The 24,886-nt window shown below is 41.1% G+C and overlaps 1 protein-coding gene across 1 annotated transcript in view; it reads right to left on the minus strand.

Annotated features, from left to right (window-relative positions):
• stat4 (signal transducer and activator of transcription 4) overlaps nt 1–23,683 on the minus strand; it is a 38,592-nt gene extending 14,909 nt beyond the window's left edge. Inside the window, exons 1-15 of the mRNA XM_088352246.1 lie at nt 23,452–23,683; nt 21,948–22,083; nt 17,662–17,760; nt 15,139–15,310; nt 14,981–15,066; nt 12,828–12,979; nt 10,638–10,796; nt 10,483–10,575; nt 9,314–9,373; nt 8,106–8,126; nt 6,075–6,168; nt 5,964–6,005; nt 3,915–3,998; nt 3,758–3,856; nt 992–1,127 (exon numbers count right to left, since the gene is read on the minus strand). Coding sequence (XP_088208372.1) covers nt 992–1,127; nt 3,758–3,856; nt 3,915–3,998; nt 5,964–6,005; nt 6,075–6,168; nt 8,106–8,126; nt 9,314–9,373; nt 10,483–10,575; nt 10,638–10,796; nt 12,828–12,979; nt 14,981–15,066; nt 15,139–15,310; nt 17,662–17,760; nt 21,948–22,083; nt 23,452–23,579 — 1,561 coding nt within the window. The 5' untranslated portion in view covers nt 23,580–23,683. The remainder of the gene's footprint in view (nt 1–991; nt 1,128–3,757; nt 3,857–3,914; nt 3,999–5,963; nt 6,006–6,074; nt 6,169–8,105; nt 8,127–9,313; nt 9,374–10,482; nt 10,576–10,637; nt 10,797–12,827; nt 12,980–14,980; nt 15,067–15,138; nt 15,311–17,661; nt 17,761–21,947; nt 22,084–23,451) is intronic.
• Nucleotides 23,684–24,886: the final 1,203 nt, after the last annotated feature.

Here is a 24,886-nt window from a genome sequence, read left to right on the forward strand (position 1 = left end):
GCTCCAGTCTCCAGTATCGATCACGTCTGTCTAGTCCTGTCCTGTATCTTGCTCCAGTATCTGGTATCGATCCCGCCTGTCTCGTCTTGTCCGGTATCCGGTATTGATCCCGTCTGTCTCGTCCTGTCCAGTTTCTTGCTCCAGAATCAAGTATCCGGTATTGATCCCGCCTGTGTCGTCCTTTCCGGTATCTTGCTTCAGTATCGATCCCGCCTGTGTCGTCCTGTCCGGTATCTTGCGCCAGTATCCGGTATCGATCCTGCCTTTCTCGTCCTGTCCGGTATCTTGCTCCAGTATCAAGTGTCAATCCCCTCTGTCTCGTCCTGTATCTTGCTCCAGTCTCCAGTATCCGGTATTGATCCTGTCTGTCTCGTCCTGTCCTGTATCTTGCTCCAGTATACGGTATTGATCCCGCCTGTCTCGTCCTGTCCGGTATCTTTCTCCAGTCTCCAGTATCTCGTATCGATCCCGTCTGTCTTGTCCTGTCCAGTATCTTGCTCGTGTATCCAGTATCAGGTATCGATTCCGTCTGTTCCGTCCTGTCTGGTGTCCTATCCGGCTTAGATCTCGTCTGCCTTTGGCTTCCTGTTTTCCCGCGCCTGACTTCTCTGTCTCACTTCTTCCTCAAATTCAACCTAAGTATCCCCAAAAATTATAGCAGTTTTAAAAAGTAGACAACGCAGCAACGAAAGTACTTTACTCCCTTGAAATGGTTCAGTCTGTTTGATTCCTAGCACCGCTCTCGCCCCCAAAGCTCCCCTTTCACTCAGATACTGTCACTTGCGGCATAGCGGCAGAGTCCGTGGAGGCTTTGGTGTATTACGGTGAGGGTATGTTAATATGGAAGCTCAAGAGTGCCACAATTCAACAAAAAAGGAACAATCATGTCATAAAAATGGCATTAAAAAGAACATTCAATAAATAAAAATGGCATTTTGAAATAAAAATCCTTAAACTCTAAACCCAAAATGGCCCCCGTCTGGCGAACTACCGAGAAGCTTTTCTCCCAACATGTTGAGCTGTTCCTCATTCAGGCCTGGAACAGTGGTGGTGGAGAACTGCCAGCTGAGAACTTCGGAGAGCTGAGCCCACGAGGCTGGTGGAGGACTGCTGAAGAAGACCAGGTTCTACACCAAGGAGAATTCATTTTAATTGTCTATAGAAGTAGTAGCATACTTTGGTCGTTTCCTCCCTATCTCCTCATAACGTGTGCAAAGCACTGGAAAGCCAGGTCGAACTCAGTCAACATTACCCGTTAAAAATGTTCTAAGCATTTATGTTCCTGGAATATATTTTCATTTTTTATGAGTGTAGTAGCATAACTTGGTCGTGTCTCCTCTCTACTTTCATAATGTGCAAGAGGCACAAGAGAGCTTGACCATAATCAGTGAACACTACTCGTTAGATAGATTCTAAGCATTCAATGAATATTCTTCATAAGAGATTTTTTTTTTTTGATATTCCGTACTAAATGTAGCTCAACTTGGTTGTGACTCCTCTCTACCTCTTCAAGAGGCACCGACGAGGAACATTATTGATTCACTTGACACCACGCTGTATTATTTAATCAGCCTTCACACTTGTTAGAAATATTCCAAGAATTTATGTTCCTCATTGGAACATATTTTGATTTTATATACAAGTAGTAGCATAACTTGGTCGTGTCTCCTCTCTACTTTTATAATGTGCAAGAGGCACAGGAGAGCTTGTCCATGATCAGTGGACACGACTCGTCGGATAGAATCGAAGCATTCAATGTATATTCTTCATAAGAGATTTTTTTTTTAATATTCTGTACTAAATGTAGCTCAACTTGGTTGTGACTCCTCTCTACCTCTTCAAGAGGCACCGACGAGGAACATTATTGATTCACTTGACACCACGCTGTATTATTTAATCAGCCTTCACACTTGTTAGAAATATTCCAAGAATTTATGTTCCTCATTGGAACATATTTTGATTTTATATACAAGTAGTAGCATAACTTGGTCGTGTCTCCTCTCTACTTTCATAATGTGCAAGAGGCACAGGAGAGCTTGACCATAATCAGTGAACACTACTCGTTAGATAGATTCTAAGCATTCAATGAATATTCTTCATAAGAGATTTTTTTTTTGATATTCTGTACTAAATGTAGCTCAACTTGGTTGTGACTCCTCTCTACCTCTTCAAGAGGCACCGACGAGGAACATTATTGATTCACTTGACACCACGCTGTATTATTTAATCAGCCTACACACTTGTTAGAACTATTCCAAGACTTTATGTTCCTCATCGGAACATATTTTGATTTTATATACAATAGTAGCATAACTTGGTCGTGTCTCCTCTCTACTTTCATAATGTGCAAGAGGCACAGGAGAGCTTGACCATGATCAGTGGACACTACTCGTCGGATGGAATCTAAGCATTCAATGTATATTATTCATAAGAATTTTTTTTGATATAAAGTATTAAATGTAGCTCAACTTGGTTGTGACTCCTCTCTACCTATTCATAATGTGCAAGAGGCACTGACGAGGAACATTATTGATTCACTTGAAACCACGCTGTATTATTTAATCAGCCTCCACACTTGTTAGAAATATTCCAAGAATTTATGTTCCTCATTGGAACATATTTTGATTTTATATACAAGTAGTAGCATAGCTTGGTCGTGTCTCCTTTCTACCTCCACACACTTAGCGCGAATACCTGAACGATTGGCTATAATCAGTCAAAACAACTTGTTTATAACATTGTAAGCATTTATGTTACTTATTGAAATATATTGTGATTTTCTTCGAAGGTTGTCGGATATCTAAATCGTGTCTCCAATCTACCTCTTTGTGATGTACAAGAGGCACTGGAGGGACCTGATAATGAGTGACGCTACGCTTTGTTATCCAATCAGCCAACACACAAATATTTCAAATAGCTACATTTGTCATTGGAATATATTTTGATTTTCCATTGAAACGCAACTTGGTCAGATCGCCTCTGTGCTTCTTAGTTATGTGAGCGAGGCACTGGAAAGCCCTGAGAGCTTCTTAAAATAGCATGCAGTTGTATACAAACATATCATATTAGTCATATTTTAATTTTCTATATAGGTGGGGCAACAACTTGGTCGTTTTTCTTCTCTATCGCTTCATGATATGCGTGAGGCACTGCAGACCTCGGTCATTATCAGTTGACATTTCTTGTTGGAAAGATTCTAAGAATTTATCTTCTTTGTTAGAATATATATTTATTTTGAAAGTTGTGGCACAACTTTGTCGAGTCTTCTCTCTACCTCTTCATAAAGCGCAAGAGGCACTTGAGGGACCTGATAATGAGCCCTTCAATGCCAGGCTTTTTTATGTCAATAGATCGACACACTCGTTAGAAATATTCCAAGTATTTGTGTTCCTCAATGGAATATATTTTGATTCACTATACAACTTGGTTGTATGCCCTCTCTACCTTTTCAAAATCAGCACAAGGTGCTTGAGAGCTTGGTCACAATCAGTTGACATTACTTGTAAGAAGGATTCTAAACAATATGTTCCTCATTAGAATATATTTTGTTTTTCTATAGAAGTAGAGGCATAATTTAGTCGTGTCTCCTCTCTACCCCTTCAAAATCTGGGCAAGGCACTGGAGAGCTCAGGCATAATTACACCACAGGACCTTTTAGAAAGATTTGAAGCAATTATGCCCCTCATGATAATATATTTTGATTGGTCGTGTGCCCTCCCTATCTTTTCATAATAAACTCTTTCAAATAATTGCTGACCTTGGACTGGTCGTTGAGAAGGTTGTACCACATGACGGAGGCCCAAGCGGCCGGCATTTGAGCTCCGTTGGAAATGATCACCAGGGGCAGGGAGAAGGTCTGGAACGGTCCACAGACGTTTAAAGTGCCACAAAAACACAAACATTTTCAAACTTACCTCTAAATGGATTTCGAGACCCTGCATGGTGAAGCTGGCCTCGAAACTCAGAGAGTGAAGGTCTTCGGATACCGACATCTGGTTCTGGAATTCACGTGGTATGGTCAGAACCTTGGGTGAAAAATACTGTATTTCCTCGTTTATCCTGGTTAATGGGGACCAGAACCCCTGGTCTCAGAGCAATAGTCAGCTGTGAATAATGGATCACAGCCGCAGGGGTGCTATTCATTTTAGGCAGAAAGAACCGAAAAATAGGAGCCGCCACACATGACACAAAACTGTTCTTTCAGTCTCCGATCTCGGAAATAGTCAACTGGGGATAATGGATCACAGCCGCAAGGTTGCTTTTCATTTTAGGCAGAAAGAACCGAAAAAAAGGAGCCGCCACGCATGACACAACACTGCTCTCTCAGCCTCCGCTCTCAACAATAGTCAACTGGGGATAATGGATAACAGCTCTTCCTTTTAGCCGTTATAAATGGCCCCAAAAAAGCTGCCAAACCCAGTAAAAATGTGCTCGACTTGTTCCCGATTGCAGCAATAATGGACTGGGGATAATGGATTGTGGTCAAAACAGTGGAGTTCATTTTAGGGAAGCCACAATGGCATACTTCAGAAGTCCAAACCAGAAAAAAACGCTCTGCCAGCCTCCCATTTGGGTGCTGTTCATTTCATTCTTCATCATTCTACGCAAAGAACGGAAAAAAAGAGCCACTCTGTACACAAATTTGCTCCCTCAGCCCCTGCTATCAGTAAAAGTCGACAGGGGAAAAGGGATCCCAAACAAGACAGTGCAGTTCATTTTAGGCTGGTCGCATAGGCACGCTTTAGTGGCATGAAGAAAAATACTGCGTTCTGCTGGCCCCCGTTCTCAGCAATATAAGACCGGGGATAATGGTTTGCGACCAAACAACTTTACTTTTAGGTCGGCCAGAACAGCGTACCTCCCAACAAAAGCTCCTTCTTCTGGGCCTTGCTTGCAGCAGTATGCGACTGGGGGTAATGGATCCTGGCTATACGACTGCAGTTTACTTTTAGGAGGAAAGAACAGCAAAAAACGCTGCCAAGCCTGACAAAAATGTGTACTTCTGGTCGTCGCTTGCAGTAATATGCGCTCTGGAACAATGGAACGCAGCAGCATGAGTGCAGTTCTTTTTAGGCGTAAATAATAGTGGAAAAAGAGCTTCCAGGGATGTCAAAAGTATGCTCCACTGGCCCTTGTCCGCGGCGATATGTGATTGGGGATAATGGATCCCTCGCAAGTACAGCCCATTTCAGGCGTCAACAAAAGCAAAATACGCTCTGTCGCTCTCCACTCGCAGCAATATGTAATTGGGGATAATGGATCGCAGCCGCCATAGTGGAGTTCACAAAAAAATAAGCTCTGCAACTTTCCACCCCACTGAAAGTAATATGCAATCGGGGATAACGGATCGCAGAATATTTTCCAACCCCAAATGCCCTGAATGTCACGGTTGCCATGGCGCCCAATTGGCCCCGCCTGTGTGGCGCCAGCTGCGGCTCGTTAACAGATTGACTTTCTGACTATTTAAGGTCAGTGCACTCTTTTTTTTTTCTTTGTCAGTCCATTAACGAACCTTTGCCCCGCAAGACGTGAGTTTCGACTCGGTCCTGTTCCTGTTGGTATTTCCTGTCTGGTATTTATTTTGTCCTGTTGAACTTTGGTTTCCAGATTTGTTTCCGTCAATTTTTTTCCTGTTTGTTATTTTCTACAGTTTTCGTTGCCTTTTAGTATCTCCTGTTTATTTTTGATATCCTGATTCATTATCTATCCTGTCTGTCCCGTATCGACCCCATCTGTCCGATCAACTCTGGCAATTGGAATCCATCTAGTCGGTCTCTGGCTTCCTGTCTTTCCACGCCAGACCGCTGCCTAACGTGCGTGACTCCCCATTTCCCGTAAAATAAAAGGCTTGCGTGAGAACGTCACGCGTTTGGGTCCTGATCCTTTTCTGGTTCTTGACACTAAAGTACGACGCGCAAAATGGGGAAGGATTACATTATATTGTAAATAATGTTCACAATTACCTCATTGCCTTTTGTGGAGCTTCCGTTTTTCCTCTCCTTTAGCTGTGATAATTGAGAAGTTCGACATCAGCAGCATAAGTATTTCCTAGGTATAACATTTCAAAGACGTACCAAATGCTTGAAATCCACTGAAAGGCAACCGTTGGAGTAGTCTTCTACGTCCATGGCTTTGGTGGAATTGGTCACCAGGAAAAACTGACGGCTTCTGGAGGTCAAAATCAAGTCAAAAGACGACTTGGACTACATAAAAACAAGGGGGGCTTCATTTTAACAGAAACAAAATGGAATAATTCGGCTTCAGTTTTATTAAACGCTATTGCCGGCTTTTGGCAGAGTGGCTAACTTTAGCTGCTAGCTAGAAATGCTACTAAAAAGGACAGTAAAAGATTGTGAGAGCAAAGCACAATAGTGGTAACCTGTAACTTGCAACCAGGTGCATAACAGGAGTGGCTAGAGAAGAAAACAGGGGGAGAAAAAGTCGAAGATGGCTGAATGACAGGATTTTGAAAGGCGGGTGACACTGCTAACATTTACAATAGCTGCTAGAAGTAAGCCGTAGCTGTCAGCTAAGCTGCTACCATAAGTGGCTAGAGAAGAAAACCATTGGAAGAAAAAGTGGAAGATGCCTGAATGAAAGGACTCACCAGTGGAAGGTGAATGACACAGAAGGACGAAAGCAGGAACAGCTAACAATAACAATATCTGCTAGCAACAAGCCGTAGCCAAGCGGCTAACATAAGTGGCTAAAGAAGGAAACAGTAGAAAACAGTGAAAGGAGAGGCAGAAGAAGCCTGAAAAACAGGACTCACCTGTGGAAGGCAGGTGAAACGGAAGGACGAAGCAGGAGAACAACAATACATAATAGCAGCACGAAATAGCCTACAGCCAAGTGGCTAACATGAGTGGCTAAAGAAGGAAACAGTAGAAAACAGTGAAAGGAGAGGCAGAAGATGCCTGAATGACAGGGCTCACCTGTGGAAGGCGTTTGAAACTGAAGGATGAAACAGGAGAATAACAATAGCAGTTAGCAGCAAGCCATAGCCTACAGCCAAGTGGCTAACATAAGTGGCTAAAGAAGGAAACAGTAGAAAACAGTGGAAAGATAGGCAGAAGATGCTTCAATGACAGGACTCACCTGTGGAAGGCGAGTGAAACTGAAGGACGAAGCAGGAGAACAGCACTAGCTATTAGCATCACGCAATAGCCAACAGCCAAGTAGCTAACATAAGTGGCTAAAGAAAGAAACAGTGGAAAGAGAGGCAGAAGGTCACCTGAAGGACAGGACTCGCCTGTGGAAGGTGAATGACACAGAAGGACACAAGCAGGAGCAGCTAACAATAACAATATCTGCTAGCAACAAGCCATAGCCTGCAGCCAAGTGGCTAACTTGAGTGGCTAGAGAGGAAAACAGTGGTAAGAAAAAGTGGAAGATGCCTGAATGACAGGACTCGTCAGTGGAAGGTGAATGACACAGAAGGATGAAGGCAGGAACAGCTAACAATAACAATATCTGCTAGCAACAACCCATAGCCTGCAGCCAAGTGGCGAACATGAGTGGCTAGAGAGGAAAACAGTGGTAAGAAAAAGTGGAAGATGCCTGAATGGCCGGACTCGTCAGTGGAAGGTGAATGACACAGAAGGATGAAGGCAGGAACAGCTAACAATAACAATATCTGCTAGCAACAAGCCATAGCCTGCAGCCAAGTGGCGAAGATGAGTGGCTAGAGAGGAAAACAGTGGTAAGAAAAAATAAAAGATGCTTGAATGACAGGACTCACCTCTATAAGGTAAATAATACTAAAAGCCTAAGCGGGAGAAGCTAACAATAACAATAGCTGCTAGCAACAAGCCATAACCTGCAGCCAAGTGGCTAACACGAGTGGCTAGAGAGGAAAACAGTGGTAAGAAAAAATAAAAAATTCCTGAATGACAGGACTCACCTCTATAAGGCGGGTAACACTGAAAGCCTAAGCGGGAGAAGCTAACAATAACAATAGCTGCCAGCGGCAACCAATAGCCTGCAGCCAAATGGCTAACACAAGTGGCTAGAGAAGAAAACAGCGGGGAGAAAAAGTGGAAGATGCCTGAATAACAGGACTCAGCGACCATGATATTCGGGGTTAAGCTGTTTTCTGTACTCACATTCTTCCGGTAGGAAGTTCCCTAGAAAGAAAAAAAAAAGAAAAAAATTCATATTTAGGGCAGGGGTGTTAATCATGCGGCTTGTGGGCCGGATTAGGCCCGCCAAGGGTTTTAATCCGGCCCACGAGACGACGATGAGAGAAGCACAAGAGAAAAACAAGCTGCAGTTCAATTGATGTTGCCAAAACCAGGTGACACTTGCAAAGCTACTGGAGCTAGATTTCTCTCTCTCTCTCTCTCTCCTTTCTTATCTGTCTTTCTTGATCTTCCCTGTTTCTCTTTGTCTCTCTCTCTCTTTTCTCTCGTTATCACTTTGTCTCTCCTTTTCTCTTCCTCTCTCTCTCTTTCACTTTTCTGTAATTAATTTTTCCCCTCTTTCTCTGATTGTTTTTACTGTTCTCCTTCTTCCCCCCTCGCTCTCTTGCCTTCTATCCCTGTCCGTCTCTAACTTTACCTTCTTTTTTATTTATGTTTTCTTTGCTCTTTCTTTCTTTCTCGCTCTTTGTCTCTCTCTCTCTCTCTTCCTCTTTCTGTTTCTCTATCTCTTCTTCTCCCATTCCCATCTCTTTTTCTTTTCTCATTTTCTTCCACTTTCTGTATTTTTTTCTTACCCTCTCTTCCTGTCACTATCTTTTTTCTCTCTTTTTCTTTCTCACTCTGTCTCTCACTTTATCTTTTTTTCTTTCTTTCTTTCTCTTTATTCCTCACTGTCTTTATCTCTCTTTTCTTGTTCTCCCTTTCTCTTCTCACTTTCTTTTACTTCCTCAACTGCTCCTCTTTATGTCTTTCTTTTTCTTCCTTTCGCCCTCTCTCTCGCTCTCTTGCCCTTTCTCTCTGTCCGTCTCTAACTTGAATTTTTTTTTTCTCTATCTTTCTTGGTCTTTCTCTCTTGCTCTCTATCTATCCCTTTCTCTTCCCCTCACTCGGTCTCTCTTTCTTTCTTCCTCTCTTTCTCTATCTCTATCTCTTCTTCCTTTCTCTTTCCCTCCCTTCTGGTCACTATCTTTTTTCTCTTTTTCTCACTTTGTCTTTTTTTCTTTCTTTCCCTCCCTTCTCTCTCTCTTTATTCCTCACTTTCTCTACATCTCTTTAACCCCCTCTTTTTCCCTTTTCTCGTTCTCCTCTCTCTGTCTCTCTCTGTCTCTCCTCCTAGTTCTTGCGGTGTCGTTATGATGCAAAATTGGACGTTCAAGAGAGGAAATACTTACTTGTCCAAACTTGTTTTCACCTTAATCTGATAATCAACCGCAGGAAGTTTGACCAAGAGCCTAACAAAATAAAAGAAAAAAAGTCTAATTCCATTTGTTGCATTCAATGTCAACGCGTTTTTCGGAGCTTTTTTGTTTTAAAGTGGAGGTTCAACTTCAGGCTTCACTTGCAGGAGTCGGATAACGGACGTTGTTTTCTTGAAGTTGTCCAGGGAGCGCACTTGAGTCTTTTTTTACCCATTATCCCTTTACTGATTCAAATAAAATAAAAACCATCATCCATAAAGCCGTGATCAATTATTCCCGGTTGACTACCAAAGTGGCCTGCCTAAAATGAACTCCGCTGTTTTGGCCAGGATCCATTATCCCTAGTTGACCAATGCTGAGTGGGGGACGAGAAAGCAAATTGGTGTTGTGTGGTGCCTCTTTATTTCTGTGCTTTCTGCCTAAAATGAACAGCGCCCGTGCGTCCGCGATCTGTTATCCCCCTTCGAATGCCATTGGGGCTAGGCTAAAATAAACTCCACAGTTTTGACCATCATCTATTATCCCCAGTCGACTATTTCTGAAAGCAGGGGGCGTTAGAACAAATTCTTGAAACGTGTGGCGGCTTTTTTTCATTCTTTCCACCTGAACAGGACCCGTGCGGCTGCGATCAATTATCCTTTTATCATCTGCCATTGTAGCTAAGATCATTTATCCCCAGTTGACTATTTCTGAGAGCGTGGGTGGTGGGAGTAAATTCGTTTAATGCAGGGCTTTTCTGTTCTTTCTGCCTAAAATGAACAGCGCCCGTGCGGCAGCAATCAATTATCCTTTGCCGACTGCCATTGTAGCGTGCTGAGAGACCTTTTGGAAAAGATTATTTATTCTTCGTTGACTATTTCTGAGAGCAGGGGCAGTAAGAGTTAATTTGTTTTATGCATGGCTTTTCTGTTCTTTCTGCCGAAAAATGAACAGCACCCGTGTGGCTGCAATCAATTATCCTTTGTCGACTGCTATTGTAGCGTGCCTATAAACCTTTTGGAAAAGATCATTTATCCTCAGTTCGCTATTTTGGAAAACAGGGGCGGTGGGAGTAAATGTGTTTAATGCATGCTTTTCTGTTCTCTCTGCCTAAAATGAACAGCACCTGAGTGGCCGCGATCCATTATAACTTGTGGACCCACCTGACTTTGGTGGTAAACGGCATGTGGGTCTTGATGACGAGCGGTTTCTGAGGATGCGTGGACATGCACGGCTGCTTCTCCACCACGAAGGAGCTGTGGACAAACTCCATTACGACTTTTGTTTGTTTTTTCAAAATAAAAGTGGGCAATCTCACTTCCTGACGAGGTGATAGACGAGCAACTGGAGGCGCTCGTCCATCTGCGGCTTCTGCAAGGGAATGGGGTCGCTCTCGTAGGTGACTTTCAAAACCAGTTCTCCCAGTTTGTCCAGTTGACGTCTGACCTGGAACAGACTCTGCGCCGTCAGCGTGAACCTGGAAGGAAGAAAATGATTGGATGGGATGACACTCTTTGGTCCCGGCAAGCAAAAGGGGCGGGGCTAAGCTTTTGGTCAATGGTAACCTGTATAGTCCTTTGACAATTTTCTGATTAAAAGCGTAGATAGAGATAGAGAGAGAGAGAGAGACATTGAGATGGAGAGAGATAGAGAGAGATAGAGAAAGAACAAGCGTGACAGAGTAAGGTGGAGAAAAAGTAAGAGAACAAAAGTGAAAAGAGAGAGAGAGAGAGACATTGAGATGGAGAGAGAGAGAGAGAGAGAGACATTGAGATGGAGAGAGCAAGAGAGAGAGAGAGACATTAAGATGGAGAGAGAGAGAGAGACATTGAGATGGAGAGAGAGAGAGAGAGAGAGAGAGAGACATTGAGATGGAGAGAGAGCGAGAGACATTGAGAGAGAGAGAGAGAGAGAGAGAGAGAGATTGAGATGGAGAGAGATAGAGAAAGAACAAGCGTGACAGAGTAAGGTGGAGAAAAAGTAAGAGAGAACAAAAGTGAAAAGAGAGAGAGAGAGACATTAAGATGGAGAGAGAGAGAGACATTGAGATGGAGAGAGAGAGAGAGAGACATTGAGAGAGACATTGAGATGGAGAGAGAGAGAGACATTGAGATGGAGAGAGAGACATTGAGATAGAGAGAGAGAGAGAGAGACATTAAGTTGGAGAGAGAGAGAGACATTGAGATGGAGAGAGAGCGAGAGAGAGAGAGACATTGAGATAGAGAGAGAGAGAGAGACATTGAGATGGAGAGAGATAGAGAAAGAACAAGTGTGACAGAGTAAGGTGGAGAAAAAGTAAGAGAGAACAAAAGTGAAAAGAGAGAGAGAGAGAGACATTGAGATGGAGAGAGAGAGAGACATTGAGATGGAGAGAGAGACATTGAGATAGAGAGAGAGACATTGAGATAGAGAGAGAGAGAGAGACATTAAGTTGGAGAGAGAGAGAGACATTGAGATGGAGAGAGAGCGAGAGAGAGAGAGAGAGAGAGAGAGACATTGAGATGGAGAGAGATAGAGAAAGAACAAGTGTGACAGAGTAAGGTGGAGAAAAAGTAAGAGAGAACAAAAGTGAAAAGAGAGAGAGAGAGAGACATTGAGATGGAGAGAGAGAGACATTGAGATGGACAGAGCAAGAGAGAGAGACATTGAGATGGAGAGAGAGAGAGAGAGAGAGAGACATTGAGAGAGACATTGAGATGGAGAGAGAGAGAGACATTGAGATGGAGAGAGAGACATTGAGATGGAGAGAGATAGAGAAAGAACAAGCGTGACAGAGTAAGGTGGAGAAAAAGTAAGAGAGAACAAAAGTGAAAAGACAGAGAGAGAGAGACATTGAGATGGAGAGAGTGAGAGAGAGACATTGAGATGGAGAGAGAGAGAGAGAGACATTGAGATGGAGAGAGCGAGAGAGAGACATTGAGATGGAGAGAGAGAGAGAGAGAGAGACATTGAGATGGAGAGAGAGAGAGAGAGACATTGAGATGGAGAGAGAGAGAGAGATAGATGCCGAGAGAGAAAGACATTGAGATGGAGAGAGATAGAGAGAGAGAGAACAAGCGTGAACGAGGGGCCGAAAAACAGATTGCACACCGTATACTGAAAGGTATCAGTTTGTTGTCTGTGCCGGGTAAGCTGTATGGAAGAGTCTTGATTAAGAGAGTGAGAAGAAGAATGGATCAGGTGATGGAGGAGCAGAGTGGATTCAGGAAAGGAGGAGGACGTGTGGATCAGGTGTTTGCAGTACGACAGAAGGTGAGGCTGTGTGGAATGCATCAGACGTATTTCTGATAACAGAATTCCTGCGAGTGCTGACGGAGAAGGCCAGACGTCGAAGGGCAGACGTCAGGCACCATAAAAACTCATATTGTTGGGATATGATATAATGAAATTGTGTGTTTAATTGCTGTTTAAAATGTCGAAAACAATTGTTGAAAAAACCCTGTATACCGAAACCGCCGTAAAGCGGGGTCGCTGTATCCCGGGGGGTCTTCCAAGTGTGTTTCATTACCAAGTCTGCAGCAGGTCCAGGCTGGGACGCAAGGGACTCCCGATAGCGGCTAACTGCTGTTTGCGTTTCCAATCGGCGAGTTCCGAATTGAGCTCAGAATGGATCAGGTGCTCCAGTTCCTGGATCACGGCGGCCATCTTGGACAATATGTCCTAGCCAAAAACGGGAACAAAAAAGGGAATGCTTTAAATGTGCTAAAAATCATTTCTGTTCAGTCGTAACAACGATTAGCTTTATACGACAGGTCAAAAATGGTTTTATTTTTGATTTTATATATTTTATACATAATGAATAAAAATCAACATCATAAAATATATAGAAAAAAATCAACTTTGTGGGTAGAAACGATTCGACAGTAAATTATGCAAAATAAAACTAATTAAAACAACAACAAAAAATAGTTGTATAAATAAAATACTGCAGCATCAGTCAAAAAGCTCGGCCATCATTCAGTCGGAGAAGCTACAAAATAAAAATAAAAAATAATAAAATTAAATCGAAATCAAATCAAATTGAGATAAATAATCACGCAAGCTCCATGTGGAGAAGCACTCGGACAATGGATGAATGATAACAATGAAAACAAATTAAAATAACACTAAAACCGAAAAACATAATAAATTAAAAATAGGATAAAAAATAAAATAGAAATCGGATAAAATAAAGAATAAAAACTTGTACATAAAATAAAATAAAACAAAAAAAAAAGTAAAAGAACAAAATAAAAATAACACTAAAACATAAAAAAAAGGAAAAATAAAATACTAAAATAAATACATAAATATATAAAATAAAACTAAACAAAAATAAAAGAAAAATAACAGTAAAACATCTCATCTCATCTCTCAGCTGCACCGCTTATCCTCAGTAGGGTCGCGGGGATGCTGGAGCCCATCCCAGCAATCATCAGGCAGTGGGCAGGGGACACCCTGAACTGGTTGCCAGCCAATCGCAGGGCACAAGGGGACAGACAACTCACTCGCTCAGTCACACCTAGGGACAATTTGGACCGGCCAATTCACCTGAAACGCATGTCTTTGGAATGTGGGAGGAAACCGGAGTGCCCGGAGGAAACCCACGCAAGCACGGGGAGAACATACAAACTCCGCACAGTAAGGCCGATAGCTGGATTTGAACCCACGCAGGAGGTTCCCACGACCTCAGAACTGTGCCGCACACGCGCTAACCACTGCGCCGCCGTTAAAATAAAATAAAAATATGTGCATATAAAATAAAACTAAAGAAAAGTAAAAGAACAAAATAGAATAACAGTAAAACATAACAAATATATATATATATATATATATATATATATATATATATATATAATAAAACTAAAGAAAAGTAAAAGAAAAACAAAATAAAAATAACAGTAAAACATAAAAAAGGAAAAATAAAATACTAAAATAAAAACATAAATATAGAAAATAAAATAAAACTAAAGAAAAGTAAAATAAAAATAAAAGAAAAATAATACCAAAACATTAAAAATGAAAAATTAAATATCAAAATAAAAACATAAATATACAAAATAAAATAAAACTAAGGAAAAGTAAAAGAATAACAAAATAAAAATAAAACCAAAATATAAGGAAAAATAAAATAAAAATTAAAATAAAAACATATATGTTTATAAGGAAAGAAAAGTAAAAGAATAAAATAAGCATAACAGAAAAACATAAAAAAAAGTTAAAATAAAACACAACGACATCGTTTTTAAAAAGACAAAAAATAAAATATATTAAAATGAGAAACAAATACTTCAAATTAATCAAACAAAAGGTAAGCAACAAAAAATGGGGGTGAAATTAAAAAAATAAATATAAAAATGAAATCAAAACAACAAATATCAATAAGTATGTGATAACAGTCAAATAAAAGAAATATAAAAACAAAAGAAAAAGAAAATAATTCTGAGTCTTGTTTGGAGAAGTCGGTGGACATAATAATAATAATGAATATAAAATATATAAATCCAATGGCAGAAACCTAACCTGGAAAGAAAATAATATCGTAACATCATAATTAAAAAACTAATAATGATAGTATAATAATATTAAACATAATAAAACAAGAATAAGAGCTATAAATCCTTGTAAGCATATAAAATCAAAATTTGTTTTTCATTGGAGTGGTAGTATCGCGCGAAATACCTTCCTTTGGAAGTCGAGCCTGTTGAGTATTTCCTGCAGTCTGCCCACTTCCTGTTTCATCACCTCCGAGTTCCTCTCCGACAGATCTGCGCTCATTTACGCCGCAACGTTAGCATTAGTGCGCTAGCCGGCTAGCTAGCAGGCTTTTTTCGCTCAACCTCCAGACTGCAGCGTCTTGTAGCGGAAGTCGAAATCGTCCTGCACGTTTGCCAGGAATTTGACGGCCTGCTCCGTCGCCTGCACGCTCGTCCGGATCGTTTCCATTTTCAGCTCCAGGTTTTTTTGCCTTTCGAGGGATGCCGGATTGGGAAGGGAACTGGCCGGCGCTTCCTGTTTCAAAAGATGTGTATCGTTTCGTGATACTGCTACTATAGAAAATATCAATCATAAATAGAAACACACGTAATTAGGATCAAGTAGTGCATTAAGGCCAAACTCTGCAGTGCCTCGTGGACATAATGAAGAGGTAGAGAAGAGGATACACAACCAAATTGTGCAACTACTTCTATTGAAAAACCAAATGTATTCTAAAGAGGAACGTAAAGGATTTGGATCTTTCAAACAAGTAGTGTGGAGTGATTATGCCCAAGCTCTCCAGTACCTTGCTCATATTATAAGGGAGTATAGGGGATAAACGACCAAGCTGTGCTACTACTTTTATATTAAATCCAAATACACTCCAAGAAAGATGATACATAATTTGAATCTTTCTAACTAGGAGTGTCAGCTGAGTAAGGCCAAACTCTCCAGTGCCTCATGGACATAAGAGGTACAGAGGAGGATACACAACCAAATTGCGCTACTACTTTTATAGACAATCAAAATGTAATCTAAACAGTAACGTAAAGGATTTGGATCTTTGAAACAAGTAGTGTGGAGTGATTATGCCCGAGCTCTCCAGTGCCTTGCTCACATTACAAAGAGGTAAAGAAGAGACACAACCAAGTCGTGCTAATACTTCTATAGAAAATTAAAATATATTAAAATCAGAAACAGAAATGCTTAGAATAGTTCTAACAGCTATTGTCGACTGGTTATGGCCGAGCTTTTCAGTGCCTTGCACAAATTCTAAAGAGGTACAGATTAGACACAACCAAATTATGCTACTACCTCTATAAAATAATTAAAATCTATTCTAATGAGGAACGTAAATATTTTGAACCTTTTTAACAAGTAGTGTAGAGTGATTACAGCCAAGCTCACATTATGAAGAGGTAGAGAGGAGACACTACCAAATTGTGCTACTACTTTTATATAAAAAAAATCTAAATAGATTTTAATAAGAAACACAAATTCTTAGAAGCTTTCTAAAATGTAGTGTTAGCTGATCATGGCCAACCTCTCCAGTGCCTCACGCAAATTACGGAGGGATTAAGAGGAGACACCACCAAGTTGAGTACAACTTTCATTAAAAAAACATACATATGCAAATAGAGAACATAAATGCTTCAAATCTTTCTAACAAGTAATGTCGACTGATTATGAGCTAGCTCACTTTATGAAGAGGTATAGAGGCGAAACAACCATGTTGTGTGACTACTTTTATAGAAAATAAAATTATAGTCCACTGAGGATGATAATTTCTGAGTATCTTTCTTTCTTCTTCTGCTCTCCAGTGCCTTACACATATGACAAAGAGGTAGAGAGGAGACATGATTTAGTTATGCTACCACATCTATAGAAAATCAAAATGTATTCAAATGAGAAACATAAACACTGGGAATCTTTCAAACAAGTTGCGCACATTATGAAGAGGTAGAGAGGAGAAAAAACCAAGTTGCGCTACTGCTTCTATAGAAAAATAAAAACATATTCTAGTGAGAAACACAAATGCTTAGAATTTTTATAACAAGTAGTCACGCACATTATGAAGGGACAGAGAGGAGACACAACCAAGTTGTGCTGCAACTTTTATAGAAAACCAAAATGTATTCCAATGAGTAATGCAAATGATTCAGATCTCTCTAACAGTTAGTTAACTAATTATGCCAGAGCTCTCCGGTGCCTCGCTCGTGTTATAAGGCGGTAGAGAGGATAAACAACCAAGTTGTGCTGCAACTTTTAATAAAAACCTAAATGTATTCTAATGAGGAATGCAAATAATTCGGATCCCTCTAAGAGTTAGTTGACTGATTATGCCAGAGCTCTCCGGTGCCTCGCTCGTATTATAAGGAGGTAGAGAGGATAAACAACCAAGTTGCGCTGCAACTCCTATAGAAAACCAAAATGTATTCTAATGAGGAATGCAAATTATTCAGATCTCTCTAACAGTTAGTTGACTGATTATGCCAGAGAATCCATGGTGCCTCGCTCATATTACAAGGAGGTAGAGAGGATAAACAACCAAGTTGTGCCTTAATTATTCTATACACGGTAATGCTTGACAAAGCTCAGAAGCTCGAGCAATCACGACAACTTGTCATGACTGATTGTGGCTCTCCAGTGCCTCACGCATATTATGACGGGATGGAGAGGAGATACGACCAAAATGTGCAACTACTCTAAATTTTAACGAACAACAAAAATGGTTCTTTTTTTTTTCTAACAAGCAGTTTTGGCTAATTACAGCTGAGCTCTCCGGGGCTTCACTCACATTATAAAGAGGTAGAGAGGAAACACAACCAAGTTGTGCTAATACTTCCATAGAAAATCTAAATGTCAAAATGAGGAACCAAACCAACCTGCTGCTGCGTGAAGGCGCCGGACAGAATCCGATGTTCTTCTTTGAGGCACTTGGAAATGACGCTAGCTATGGCAGCTGGGTTGTTAGCATACTTCACCTACGATTAGAAGACGGAAAATGAAACAATATTGTTTCAAATAATGAGCCAAAACACGTGTACTGTCCCGTAAACATGCTTTTAAGTTTAGGAATTCTTAATTATATAACACAAATTGAATGTTTGGCCGCCATCTTACTACTACGGAAGTCCGAACGACCATTTTACCAAGCTACCTTATCCCAATGATGCTTTTAGCACTTAACGTCCACATACCTCACAGAGCTGAGCCTGAATCCTGTCATTTAGGTATCTTATAGCTTTTTTTACATGGTTTCCTTCTTTAGCCACTCATTTGCCAATTGGCTGCAGACTATACCTCTCTGCTACCCGCTATTGTTAGTTATTCCTCCTCGTCCTTTAGTGTCACTCGACTTTCACGGATGATAATGCAAGCGATAGTCAACGAGTCCCATAATTTAGGCTTCTTCGAATCTTTTCACACTGTTTCCATCTCTAGCCACTCATGTTAGCCACTTGGCTTCAGGCTACGGTTAGTGTTTTTATTAGCTGCTCCTGCTTCCTCCTTCAGTGTCGTCTTTCACGGCTGCTCAAGCAGGTAAATGTTGACTGGTACTGTGATTTAGGCATCTTCCACTTTTTTTCCATTGTTTCCTTCTCTAGCAACTCATGTTAGCAACATGGCTGCAGGCTATTGCTCGCCGCTATTGTAGGCTGCTCCTGCTTTGTTCTACAGTGTTACAGTCTTCTAGAGCTGCTCATGCAAGCGATTGTTGCTAAATTCTGTGATTCGGGCTTCTTCAACTTATTTAACTCTGTTTCTCTCTCTAGCCACTTATATTAGCTACTTGGCTGCAGGCTATTGCTCACAGTAGGAGCTATTGTGAGCTGCTCCTGCTTTGTTCTTCAGTGTCACTTGCCTTCTACAGCTGGTCGTGCAAGAGAATGTTGCTGAATTCTGTGATTCGGGCTTCTTCACCTTTTTTTCTGCACCATTTCCTTCTCTAGCCACTCATGTTAGCTACTTGGCTGCAGGTAACGGCTTGCTGCTAGCCGGTATTGTTATTGTTAGCGGCACCTTCGGTGGCAATCACTTTCCAAAAGTTCTGTGATTCGGGCATCTGGTGCTTGTCACCTTTACTTTTTTCTCCCACTGTTTCCTTCTCTAGCCACTTAGCTACTTGGCTTGAGACTATTGCTCACCACTAGTTGCTATTGTTAGCTGCTCTTGCTTTGTTCAACAGTGTCACTTGTCCTCATAGCTGGTCATGCAAGCAAACGTTGAATTCTGTGATTCAGGGTTCTTTGAATTTTTTAAACACTGTTTCCTTCTCTAGCTACTCAAGTTAAGCACTTGGCTGCAGGCCAGGGTCCATTGCTTGCCGCTAGAGTTTTTGTAGCTGCTCCTGCTTTGTCCTTCAGTGTAGTCTTCCACAGCTGCCCATGCAAGTTAACGTCAAAGAGTCCTGTGATTTTGGCATCTGGTGCTTGTCACCTTTACTTTTTCACCCATGGTTTCTCTTTCTAGCCACTTAGCTACTTGGCTTGAGAATATTGTTCGCCACTAGTTACCATTGTTAGCTACTCTTGCTTTGTTCTACAGTGTCACTTGTCCTCACAGCTGGTCATGCAAGCAAACGTTGTTGAATTCTGTGATTCAGGCTCCTTTCGATCGTTTAAACACTGTTTCCTTCTCTAGCCACTGAAGTTAAGCACTTGTCTTTAGGCTATGGTCCATTGCTCGCCGCTAGAGTTTTTGTAGCTGCTCCTGCTTTTTCCTTCGGTGTAGTCTTCCACAGCTGCCCATGCAAGTTAACGTCAATGAGTCCTGTGATTTTGGCATCTGGTGCTTGTCACCATTACTTTTTCTCCCACTGTTTCTCTTTCTAGCCACTTAGCTACTTGGCTTGAAAATACTGCTCGCCACTAGTCGCTATTGTTAGCTGCTCCCGCTTTGTTTTACAGTGTCACTCGTCTTCCACAAGTGGTCGTGAGAGCAAAAGCGGCCGAATTCTGTGATTCAGGCTTTCGACTTTAACACCGTTTCCTTCTCTAGCCACTTGGTTTCAGAGTATTGCTCACCTCTAAGCTCTATTATTATTGTCAGCTGCTCCTTTGACCCTTTTCCCATGGTTTCCTTCTCTAGCAACTCAAATTAGCCACTTAGCTTCAGGCTATTGCCTCTAGTGGTGAATGATTACACACTATCACTTGGAAATTTGATCATTTTGACATTATTTCTGTGAAAATGAAGCACAGGTTTTACATAGAAAGAAAGTTGGCACCAAATGTATGTGAGGCGTGGCTAAGGTTCTCCAAGTTTCCTTTCAAGGAAGGTTACGTCCTTTTTTAAAGAATTGGAGTTAATGATAGGCTTCTGTTTTGAGTTTATGAGACGTTCTGAGAAAGAACACACCTTTATGGTAAAAGCGGTTCCAGATAACAAAAGGGAAATAACGCATTTGATAACCAGCCAGGCCGTGTTGTTTGTTTTTCTCATCGGGTGACAGCAAAACCACAAAAGCGACGGCGGGGAAAACCAAACTGGCCGTCGCTTCCTTTTGCATTTGAGGGGGTCTGCAATTTTCATCGTAGGTGCATTTCCACTGAGAGAGAGATAAACTAAAAAGAAAAATCCGAGAAATCACAATGTATGATTTGTTAAAGATTTATTTGAGTGATACAACTGCAAATAAGTATTTGAACACCTTAGTATTTTTGAGAATTCTGACCCTGAAAGACCGGTTAGTCCGCTCACTAGAAGTCCATCTGCACTCTATGTATCATCCTGAATGAGATGCATTTATTTGAGATCCTTAGGTGCACAAAGACAACTGTCCACCCCATATAATCAGTAAGACTTTGACTTGCAACATGATAAAGACCAAAGAGCTGTCCAAAGACACCAGAGACAAAATTGTACACCTCCACAAGGCTGGAAAGGGCTACAAAGCAATTGCCATGCAGCTTGGTGAAAAAAGGTCCACTGTTGGAGCAATCATTAGAAAATGGAAGAAGCTAAAAATGACGGTCCATTTCAATCTGAGCGGAGCCCCATGGAAGATATTACCTCGTGGGGTCTCAATGTTTCTAATAAAGATGAGGAATCAGCCCGGGTACACGACAGGAATTGGTCAATCACCTGAAACTGTTTCCAAGGTTACTGTAGGTAATACACGAAGATGTCATGGTTTAAAATCATGCATGGCACGAAAAGTTCCCCTGCTTAAGCCAGCACATGTCAAGCCCCATCTTAAGTTTGCATATGACCATTCGGATGATACAAAGGAGTCATGGGAGAAAGTTTTGTGGTCAGATGAGACCAAACTAGAACTTTTTGGTCACAATTCCACTAAGCGTGTTTGGAAGAAGAATGAAGAGTACAATTTGAAGACCACCACCCCGACTGTGAAGCATGGGGGTGGTAGCATCATGCTTTGGGGGTGTTTTTCTGCACATGGGACAGGACGAGTGCACTGCATTAAAGAGAGGATGACTGGGGCTGTGTATTGTGAGATTTTGGGTAACAACCTCCTGCCCTCAGTCAGCGCATAGAAGATGGGTCGTGGCTGGGTCTTCCAACATGACAAGAACCTGAAGCACACAGCCAGGAGAACCAAGGAGTGGCTCCGTGAGAAGCATATCAAGGTTCTCGCGTTGTCCAACCAGTCCCCAGACCTAAACCCAATCGAAAATCTTTGGAGGGAGCTCAAACCCTGTGTTTCTCAGAAACAGCCCAGAAACCTGACTGATCTAGAGACCATCTGTGTGGAGGAATGGGCCAAGATCCCTCCTGCAGTGTGTGCAAACCTGGTGAAAGACTCCAGGAAACGTTTGACGTCTGTAATAGCAAACAAAGGCTACTATACCAAAAATTAACATTAATTTTCTCAGGGGTTATTTGCAGCTATATCACAAAAATCAAATGTTAGAACATCATGCATTCTATTTCTGGATTTTTCTTTTTAGTTTATCTCTCTCACAGTGGACATGTACCTATGATCGCTGTAGTAACAAACAAAGGCTACTGTACCAAATATTAACATTCATTTTCTCAGGTGTTATTTGCAGCTGTATCACACTAATCAATTGTTAGAAAATCCTGAATTCTGATTTCTGGATTTTTCTTTTTAGTTTATCTCTCTCACAGTGGACAAGCACCTACGATGACAATTTCAGACCGCTCCATGATTACTAAGTGGAAGAAATAGCAAAATAACATCAACCTGCAAGTGCTGTCGCATGAGCTTCATGTTGTGTCTCTGCAGGAACTTGTCCTCGTGAGAAAGCGCCGTCTCCAGTTGGGACAGCAAAGATGAGAAGAGCGCCGCCGCCATTGGCTGGTTGGCCGACGCCGTGTCCCTGCGGGAACCGGATCTTGATAAGTGATGGAAGGCCCCGCTCAAAGACACATTTCAGCTTTGAGAACTCACTTGAGCTCGGGTGGAGGTGGGGCAGCATGCTAAAAAAAAAAAATCTCACGGGGGCCGGACGAGTAGATTCAAGAGAAAGGGAGGAAGAAAGACAGAGGGAGAGAAAGAGAGAGAGAAGAAAAGAGAGGGATGAAAAATGAGAGAGCAAGGGAGACAGAGTAAGAGAGAGGAAAAGAGAACAAAGATGAAAAGAGAGAGAAAAAATTGAGAGAGATTAAAAAATAAAAAACAAAGGAGAGAGTAAGAGAGAGAGAATTGTAAAGGATAAAAAAAGAACAAGTGAGAGAGAGAGAGAAGGTAAGAGAGAGGAAAAAAGAGAGAACAAGAGGGACAGAGTAAGAAAGAGAGAGAAGTAAGAGAGAGAGAGGAAAAAAAGAGAACAAAGGTGAAGACAGAGAGAAAATTAAGAGGGATCAAAAAAAGAACAAGGGAGACAGAGTAAAAGAGAGAGAAAAAGGGTAAGAGAGAGAGAGAGAAAAGGAGAACAAGGGAGAGAGTAAGAGAGAGAGAAAAAGGTTAAGAGAGAAAGATAGAAAAAAGAAGAGTGAAAAGAAAGAGAAATTAAGCGAGAGAGAAAAAGAACAAGGGAGACAGGGTAAGAGAGAGAGAGGAAAAAGTATAGAGATAGATAAAAAAGAAAGAACAAGGGACACAGTGTAAGAGATAGAAAAGGTAGGAGAAAGGGAGATGAAAAAGAGAGAACAAGAGAGACAGAGTAAAAGAAAAGGGTAAGAGAGAGATAAAAAAGAACAAGGTACACAATGTAAGAGAGATAAGGAAGGTAAGAGAAAGATAAAAAAGAGAGAACAATGAAGACAGAGTAAGAGAGAGAGGTGAGGTAAGAAAGACAGAAAAAGGGAGAAACATTCAGAGCACGATTGAGAAAAGAAAAAAGAAAGAAAATTTAAATAACTCAAAAACCTCAAGTCAAGTCATGTTTAATTGTATAATCACAAGGAGTCTCAAAGGGCTGCACAGACCATAGATTATAGCAAACTTCAGACTATTGTGACACCATCCCCTGATCTAAAACCTACATGAGGGCAAGGGAAAACTCAAAACCTCAACATGAGGAAAATGAAGAAACCTTGAGAAGGTACCGCACGTGAGGTCATCCCCACTGTCCCTTTAAGAAACCGTAATAAATAGTACAGCTCATGGTAATTATATTAACTAGCAAACCACGAGAAATGTAACTCATTTGGTATTAAATATGTTGATTTACAGTTTCTGTTTTTGGCCTATGATTTTGTTTCTTAATCTTATGAAAAACAACGTATTGTTATTTGTAACTCACCAATCTTGAGCTTCGATCCAAGAAGCCAAGCCTTGCCTGAGGTCCATGGGGAAATGATCACCGTATAAATGACCGACATGCTCCAAAAGTCTCATTTCCAGCTGCTGGATTTCTTCCCACTGGCTCATTTTTGCGTGACCAGAAAAAAAAAGAAATCTATTATCACCGAGATGCGCAGTTCTCTTCTCTAGGTCGCATTCATCAAGTGCAAGTGTACAAGTTTAACTTTCGATTTCAAGTTGAGGAAGTCCTTTTATGCGCTTTCCATGTCACGTAATTAACAGAAGTAGAGTGACGTTTTATTGTTTTTATTTTTAGCAATAAATAGAACGAACAAGTCACCAGGTTAATACCCCGAATAAAAAAATAAATAAAAGTTTTATTGTATAAAAAAGGCCTAAGTCACTTTTATAGTTTCTCGTTCATTCTCCATCATTTTCTCCTCGTTTGACACACTGTACGTGAAAGTGGCCGCCATATTGAATGTGTCAAACGACGACTGAGCCCCACATTACCTTCTTGAAGCCATCCATTCGTTATCTGCACCGCTTATCCTCAGTAGGGTCGCGGGGTGCTAGAGCCAAATCCCAGCTATCTTCAGACAGTGGACACCCTGAACTGGTCGCACAGAGACAGACAACTCACTCATTCACACCTTTGAACCTCCCAATTAACCTGACCGGAGTGCCACCACACACGGGGAGAACATGCAAACTCACACGGGGGGGCTGCGGTATTTGGACTTGAACCCTGAACCTCCGCACTGTAGGGCTAACCACCCATCCACCGTGCCGCCTCCGTGTTACCGCATTTAATGATAATAAAAAGAAAATAATAAATACATTGTTATAGATAGATAGATAGATAGATAGATAGATAGATAGACTTTCTTCATCCCTGTTGGGAAATTCACACTTCCAGTAGTATCCTTGTGTTGAAAAATTAGATAAGAAAATAAAGATATAGAAAACAAAAATACCCAATATAACGTGTTGATATAGAGTATTTAAATAGTTCTACGGAAAAATAGACACTGTCATAAAAATAGGGTAATATCCAAATGTGGGGGTGGGGTTTAATGTGGGCTTTTACTACCCCGGGTGGAGTTAAAGAGCCTCATGGCATGAGGAAGAAATGATCTACTCAGTCTGTCAGTGGAACAGCGACATTGTTATAGTGACATATACACAATAAGAATTTTTAATGATGTTGAATTGATAATTTTCAACTCATACAAAAGTACTTGATTTTAAATTAAGTACTTAAGTATTATGTGTGTTGCTTTGTGTCTGAGTTAAAGTGAGTTTCCTTTTGATAAATGGCGACATGAGATTTTTTTTTTGAATATTCTGTTATCATTAAAATTGTTGAATATCCAAATTTACACACAACACACACCATAAAACAGTTGTCACTGTGAGCACCAATGATAATT

Source organism: Urocampus carinirostris, chromosome 14 (assembly GCF_059441175.1).
Source record: "Urocampus carinirostris isolate Australia breed hairy pipefish chromosome 14, RoL_Ucar_1.0, whole genome shotgun sequence".
Classification (NCBI taxonomy): Eukaryota; Metazoa; Chordata; class Actinopteri; order Syngnathiformes; family Syngnathidae; genus Urocampus; species Urocampus carinirostris.